This window comes from Quercus suber, unplaced genomic scaffold, assembly GCF_002906115.3.
Source record: "Quercus suber isolate HL8 unplaced genomic scaffold, Cork oak 2.0 scaffold_998, whole genome shotgun sequence".
Taxonomy (NCBI): domain Eukaryota; kingdom Viridiplantae; phylum Streptophyta; class Magnoliopsida; order Fagales; family Fagaceae; genus Quercus; species Quercus suber.
Genome location: NW_027070413.1, coordinates 33,685 through 41,572, shown reverse-complemented (window position 1 = coordinate 41,572; position 7,888 = coordinate 33,685). Strand labels below are relative to the sequence as shown.

The window sequence follows — 7,888 nt, the reverse complement described above, 5'->3', positions numbered from 1 at the left end:
GTCTATGTAGAGATTCTAGACTTGAAAGCCAATCACCATTTCTTGTTTGTGTAGAGCCTCCAAATGTGGAATTCAATCATCCCACCAAATCGAGTAGAAAGAGTTCTTAGTCACCTCAAGATTTTTAGATTGAGCAAATAGAGTTCTCAGTCACCCAAGTTCCAAGTTGAGCAGATATAGTTCCTAATCATCAGCATTCAAGCCTCTACACAGGTTCATCAGTCATTAAGTAGACTAGATGTCAACATTTCTCATTTTGTTAGACACTAAAGCACTACTATGTCCCACGGTTCTAGGTTCTAGGGTTAGGAAATCTTTGAAAAAAAATCAACCTTGATTAAATCATGGTTGCTAAAATTAGTGTCTTTTTTTAAAACATTGACATTTGCTTTTCAAGCTCTGTCAATGAGAGGCATTCTGTAAACACTCAATTTTGCACCCAGAATTTAATCTTGGAAGATTATCAAAATAATCATTCTAAGTACCCAAAAATCATAATTGCATTTCACGCATTAAATCATTCATCACATATCATAAAAATGATCTTAAGATTCCAACGATTGCGACGATATGGCTGGTTCCCAAATCAGACCGTTAGATTGAAAAATATTACAAGATCAAGTTTTCGTGGTTTGCATACATTCACTTGGTGGGACTGTTCACATGTGATTAATTGAAATTAATTTTGATTGGTTAATGGTTAAAATTAATTAAATGAATTTATATGATTAGTGGAGTATTTTTCTTAAAGTGAGATTTGTTGCGTGGGATAAAACAATTGAGTTGATAATATTTAAAAACTATTGATAATTAGGCTTTTGGGATAATTATAATCAAAATAATTATTTTAAAAATCCTAATTATCAGTTTGGGATGAGGTTTATCATGAAAATAACTCTAAAATTCGTCTAAATACAGTTTTAGACTTGGAAAACACTTTAAAAACGGTGCTAATCAAGTAGCAGATTTCAGATTCACATTCTAGGGCACTTCTGGCACAATAAAACTCAAAATTCGGACTAGGCTATTTCTAGCAAAGTTGTATAAAATTGAATTTCCCTTCAGCTGTCAGAATTTCAGCACAAATAGAATTTTGAGTAAATAGGTATGATCAAAATACTGAAACTTGTTTTGATTTGAAAAATCAGCTTACTCTTATCCAAATCTCTTTATTTTTTTTTTTTTTAAAGAATTTTCCCAATACGTTTTTTGCTTGTTTTTTAAGCTGATTGGACTTAATTTTTAAGCAAACCTAGCTTATTTTCTAAGCAACTAACACCTCTATAAATAGAGGAGGCCTCCCAACATTCAACACTCCTAATCTCTGACCCCTAACCCCCCTCTGCCCCTTAACATTAAAGAAACTCTGGAAGTCTGACTTTAAGATTTTCTTTTCCGTTAAGAAAAAATCCTTTAGTACTTAGATAGGCTCACTCTCTCTCTAACTCTAAAGTAATCCCCCCTTGCAAGATTTATTCATGCATTGATACATTTATATTTTCTACTCTCTTATTAACATGCTTATTCTTTCATTAGCATATGCATTTGTTTATATTTTCTCTGTGAATATTAACCTCTAGTATGATTTTCTTGTTTTTGAATTTCTATCTCATAGAAAACATGCAATGATTGTTTTCTCATGTTTGTTCATGTAGATGTAGGATAAATATAATATAATCTTAGATCTGAAAATCCTTTTTAAATTTCATTCTTTTTTCTAACAAAAAAAATCAGATTTGAAAATCCTATTCAAAATCCATTCTTTTTCTAACAAAAATTCAGATCTGAAATTTAATATCAAAATTCACTCTTTTTTTTTTTTAATTAAAAAATTAGATTTGTAATTTCTCTTTGAAGTTTATTCTATTTTTTAATTAAAAATATCAGATCTGAAATCCTTTTTAAAATCCATTATGCTTTCTAATAAAAAATTTAGATCTGAAAATTCCTTTTAAAATTCATTCTGTATTTTAATTAAAAAATCAGATCTGAAAAATCCTTTCCCAAATCCATTCTGCTTTCTAATAAAAAATTCAAATCTAAAAGCTCCTTATAAAATTCATTATGTTTTTAAATTTAAAAAAAAAAAAATCAGATTTGAAAATCCTTTTTGTAGGGATGTTGGGCTTGGAAGTTCATTATACGTTTGTACATTGGGCATATGGCCCAAGCTGAGGATAAGGCCTAGTTCGAGGAGAAAGAATCTCCATCATTAAAAACTGTGTTAGCAAATAAAAGAGTTAATTTTGGCCATAAAAGCTCAGCGAGACAAGCCGTGGATAAATGTCTCCTCGGCCAACTATAGCCAAGGTTAGGATAAATGGCTTACTAAGGTAAGAGAACCTCCCAGGAAGTTTTGTCAGTATGAATAGACGTTGTAGAGACACTAGATCGAAAGAAGGCTTCAGATATTTTAGGAAGAAAGCTGTCACCATCGCATTTAATGTTCTGCAGCTACCTTCCTGGCTGCATTAATATGGAGAAGACCCCTGAACAGTGCAAAGTTGGCTGCCCCAAGGCTTACACAACCAGAGAGGGTGTTTGATGGGACAAGCACTCAAGTGGTAATGCAGGTGATCAACAGGTGTAAGATCAAGATGCTTTAGAAAGAACTATATAAGGAAAGAGGTCCTTCATGGAAGGGGGATCGAAAATCATAAGGAAAAACACGATAGTATTCAGAAACCAAACTTATAACCCAATTTGAGAATAATAAACAAGAATAGTGCACCTTGAATCTTGCCGAGAACCAATTCTTTTCAAGATAATCCCATTTCTTTTTGTTCTCCTATGTAAGGTTGAAATTTATCAACCATCTTGTTGGCTTTATTCCGTGTTAATTTGCTTGTAATTTAGCACTTAGTAACCCTGTATTAAGGTGGGATTCATGTAAGAGTAGTGTGTGAAGAGAGAGTGAAGAATTGCTCATCTTTGTGCAAAGAAGCAGAGACTCGAGTCTAGGACTCGCGACTGACTCGCGGTTTGCAAGCCGCCAAATGCTATGCACGTGAGAAGTTTGCGGGAAGGTGAAAGGTCACGCCAGCTGTCGCATTATAGGACAAAAGTCCTAGGCTGGCCAGGCCGTTACCTCGTAACTTGAACTCGCGACTTGGACAAGCCGCCAACCAGCTCTGTTTGGCAAAAACTGACTCTTCGTATTCCAAATACACACCACTATATATAAACCCTTATATCCACGAAATGTAGAGAGCTTCCAGAGAAAATTTTGTGAGAAAAACCCTAAAGAAAAACAAGATTGCCTCATCCTCAATCTTTACTAAGAGACTCTTCAAATTCCTCTACTTTCTTCCTCTCCATTGATACATCCTTGAGAGGTTTTTGACCAAATCCTTTTCTCATCACACCCACGTCTGTGAGAAAATTCATTTGGTGCTAAGGGAAGCAGTTCGGAAGGGACCAATGACTATTGGTTGATGCTATGGTTTATAGCGGAATCCGGTAAGCTAAAAAAGAAAAAGGTTCGGCGCAACCTCGTTGGAGTAAGAAGCTTGGAGGGCTTAGGTACCTAGGTAGATTAGGCTTTGAGGGTTTATTACTGTTCATGTATCCTAACTACATTTTTTAGTGGATTATTTACCGTTTGGAGGGCGGTGGAGAGGTTTTACGCCGAGAGTTTCGGTTTCCTCTTCGATAACACATTGAGTGTTGTCCTTGTATTTGCATCTCTCTTCCTTTATCTTTGCCATTTATTTTATGTTGTGGATGTGATTATATTTGGCTTAGATTGTTTATCAATTCTGTGTTTGGCTTATGTTCATGTTCCGCACATTAATTGTTTGATAATAAGCTTGAATTGATATTTTGTAATTTGGGGTCTAAACGTTCAAGGGTTTTTACACACATATTGAACATTCATTTGGTATCAGAGCGGGTGCAGTCTTTGTGGTTTGATTACTTGAGTGCGATCCTAGACCCCTTGGCTATGGATGCAGCTATGAAAAAGGTCTTGATGAATTGTGGTTTAGATGTTTATGATAATGACTCTATGAGTACGTTTAAAGAATGTTCTAAAAATGAACTCTTAGGTTAATTAAATCTAGGAAACATGCTAGGATGTTCGTTTACATGCTGAAATACTTTGAAAATAAGAACCACATCTTACACAATAGTCTATGTGAGTCTAACTCTTTGATTGAAAAGTACAAAAGAAGAAATAGAACATTGTGTGAAAAGGTTGATAATCTGAAAAAGAAAATTCAATTTGGCAGAAGCATGGAAAATAAAGATGAAGTTATGTTTGATGGCCAAGAATGCTTGTTTGTTTGTGCACACCTCATTGAAGGTTTTTAACTCATACTTATGGTATCTTGACAGTGGATGTTCTCGTCATATTACAGGAGATAAATCACTCTTTAAGACTCTTAAAGAGAAAGCCTGTGATTATGTGACTTTTGGTGATGGGAGTCATGCTTAAGTTCTTGGCAAAGGGACGGTTGAAATACCGGAGATTACCTCTATTGAAAGATGTGCTATACATCAAAGGATTGAAGGCAAATCTCTTAAGCATCACTCAAATCTGTGATGAAGACTTTCTTGTTCAATTCTCAAAGAAGGGGTGCATAATCATTGATGAAAAAGGGATTCAAGTCTTGGAGGGAAATAGGACTACTGATAATTGCTATGGAATAGTTCCTACGACACCTATTTCGTGTAGAAGTGCTCGTGTTGATATGCTGAAACTTTGGCATCACAGGTTTGGACATGCAAATTTCAAATAAGTATCTAAATCTCTAAACTTGAGGCAATTGAGGGACTTCCAAAGTTTGGAAAAAGGTGGAGAAGACTATATGTGGAGCATGCCAAATGGAAAAAAAAAAAAAAAAAAAAACAAAGGCAAGCCATCACAAGGTAAATGTGATTGCTACCTCACGGTGTTTAGAGCTTCTTCACGTTGATCTAATAGGGCCTACAAGAACTGAAAGCCTATGAGGAAAAAGATACATTATGGTGGTAGTTGATGATTTCTCAAGGTACTCTTGGGTGGAATTCCTTAGAGAGAAGTCTGAAGCATGTGATAAAATGCAAAGACTATGCAAGAGACTGCAGAATGAAAAAGGAGTTCTCATAGTCAAAATCAGAAGTAATCATGGGAAGGAATTCGAGAATGCTAAATTTGAAGCTTTTTGTGAAGAGCATGGTATCAAGAAGGAATTCTTAGCTCCAAAGACTCCACAACAGAATGGGGTGGTTGAAAGAAAGAACTGGGTGATCCAAGAGATGGCAAGAGTCATGCTACTTAACAAAAACATACCACAAAGATTCTGGGCTGAAGCTGTGAACACATCATGTCACATTTGTAACAGAATCTATTTCCGAGTAGGGACAAAGAAGACGTCATATGAAATATGGAAAGAAAAGAAACCCAAGGTGAAGTATTTCAGAATATTTGGGAGCACGTGTTACATTTTGAATGATAGGGAAAATCCGGAAAAATTTGATGCTAAGAGTGATGAAGAAATATTCCTAGGTTACTCCATAAATAGCCGAGCCTATGGAGTGTACAACAAGCGAACTAAGACAGTGATGGAATCAATCAATGTGGTCATAGACGACACCATATCAGAAAAGGAAATTGAGGATGATGAAAGGGGCTCAAACTCAAAAAGAATGAGGATGATGATGATGATATGTCCCTAAGTGATGATGCTGAGAAAGAAACACCCGGAAAGGAGTTTACACCCTCTATATCAAGAAGAGAGACTAGATCAACACAAGAAGTCTCAAGTCCACTCACACCTCCAGAAGTTCAACCCCTAATTTCTCGTGATGAGGAACTCTCAACTTCCAAGAAACCTTCATCAAGAGTGAATCTCAATCACCCATCAAGTAATATTATTGGTGATATAAACGAGGGACTTCGTTTGAGAAAAGGACTAAGGTATAGTGCTAATCGTGTGGCATACAACTGTTATCTTGCTCAATTTGAACCTAAAAAGGTAGAAGAAGCTCTGAAAGATGAGAATTGGGTAGAGTCTATGCATTAGGAGCTACATCAATTTGTTAGAAATGATGTATGGGAATTGGTTCCAAGGCTTGAAGATACACATGTGATCGGCACCAAATGGATATTTAAGAACAAAACATATGAAGATGGTGAAGTTGTCTGAAATAAGTCTAGATTGGTGGCTCAGGGGTATACTCAAGTGGAAGGCATAGACTTTGATGAATCGTTTGCTCCGGTAGCAAGACTAGAGTCCATTTGAATTCTTCTGTCCATAACATGCATCATGGATTTCAAGTTGTATCAAATGGATGTGAAGAGTGCCTTCTTAAATGGTTTTCTAAATGAAGAAGTCTTTGTTGAGTAACCAAAGGGGTTTGAAGATCCTCACTTTTTGGGTCATGTGCTAAGACCCAAGAGCATGGTATGATCGTCTCACCACTTACCTATTGGATCGTGGATTCAAAAGAGGTCAAGTAGATCAAACATTGTTTGTTAAACGGGATGAGAAATTCCTCCTTGTCACTCAAGTGTACATGGATGATATTATTTTTAGAGCCACAATTGATCAACTAGCTCATGAATTTTTGAAAGAAATGAACAGAGAATTTGAAATGAGCATGGTGGGAGAGTTGAACTACTTCCTAGGGTTTCAAGTGAAACAACGGAAAGATGGAATATTCATTTCTCAAGAGAAGTATGCCAAAAATCTTGTTAAAAGATTTGGCCTAGATTCTAAGAAACACACTTCTACTCCCATGAGCTCCTCTGCAAAACTAAGCATAGATGCAGCTGGTGTTGACATCGATCCAACACTTTATCGAAGTATGATTGGCAGTCTTCTCTATCTCATAGCAAGTAGACCAAATATTGCATTTAGTGTCGGGGTATGTGCACGATTCCAAGCTGCTTCTAAAGAATCCCATTTAACAGCTGTAAAGCGAATCATTCGCTATGTCAATGGCACGTCTGACTATGGGATTTGGTATACAAAAGATTCGAATGAGTGTTTGGCGGGATATTTAGATGCCGACTGGGCAGGATGCATTGATGATAGGAAAAGCACATCTGGTGGGTGCTTTATCTTAGAAATAACTTGGTTTCATGGATGAGTAAAAAGCAAAATTCAGTATTCCTTTCAACAGCTGTAGCTGAATACATTGTAGTAGGAAGTTGTTGTGCACAATTGTTATGGATGAGAAAGCTACTGCATGACTATGGAATTTCTCAAGACACTATGTGTGTGTTCTGTGACAACACTAGTGCCATAAACTTGTCAAAGAATCCAGTTCAACACTCCAAATCAAAGCATATTGAGATTCGTTATCACTTCATTCGGGACTTGGTAGAGGACAAGATAGTTTATCTAGAGTTCATAAATACTGACAATCAAAAGGCAAACATATTCACTAAACCTCTTGATGGCCTGAGGTTTGAATCCTTGCATAAGACCATTGGTGTTGGTATCATTCCTTGAACTCTATCTTCCATAAATTTTCTTTGTGTTTTTGTTTGCATTGTGTTTCTTACTTTTGTCATCCTTTTTTTTGTCAGTTTTTCTTTGTTGTTCTGTTTTTGATCAATCTTTTCTTCTTTTATGTAAAAAAAATCCAAAAACACATAAAAAGTAGAAAATCTAAAATGTTTGATCAACTTTTGTTGAGTGTTGTCTTAAAGCATGTTTTGCCTTGTACCTTTGTACTAATGACTTTGTGCATTTAACGAGCTTAGCTTGTCTTTTATGCACTCATATCTTTGTGGGAAAAATCTTGAAATCTTTGTGATTGTTGTAAATAGATCTTCAACCTTGTCATGAATAATTAGTGAATGGTTTTGTTGATCTTGAGACATGCATAGACTTGTACCTATATATCTTCCCACCTTTATTTTATTGCTTTCTTTTTTCAAAGAGCTCACCAAATGTAA

The 7,888-nt window shown here is 35.7% G+C and overlaps 1 protein-coding gene across 1 annotated transcript; it reads left to right on the top strand.

The window, feature by feature from the left end:
* The first annotated feature begins 6,498 nt into the window (after positions 1-6,498).
* Positions 6,499-7,074, top strand: LOC136065507 (uncharacterized mitochondrial protein AtMg00810-like). The gene has a single exon (XM_065768802.1). It carries the CDS (start codon positions 6,499-6,501, stop codon positions 7,072-7,074), a length of 576 nt encoding a protein of 191 aa, XP_065624874.1.
* The last annotated feature ends 814 nt before the right edge of the window (positions 7,075-7,888 follow it).

What these genes read in the sequence shown, in the direction of transcription:
- LOC136065507 (XM_065768802.1), top strand. Translation starts at nt 6,499, where the DNA reads ATGGATGATATTATTTTTAGAGCCACAATTGATCAACTAGCTCATGAA.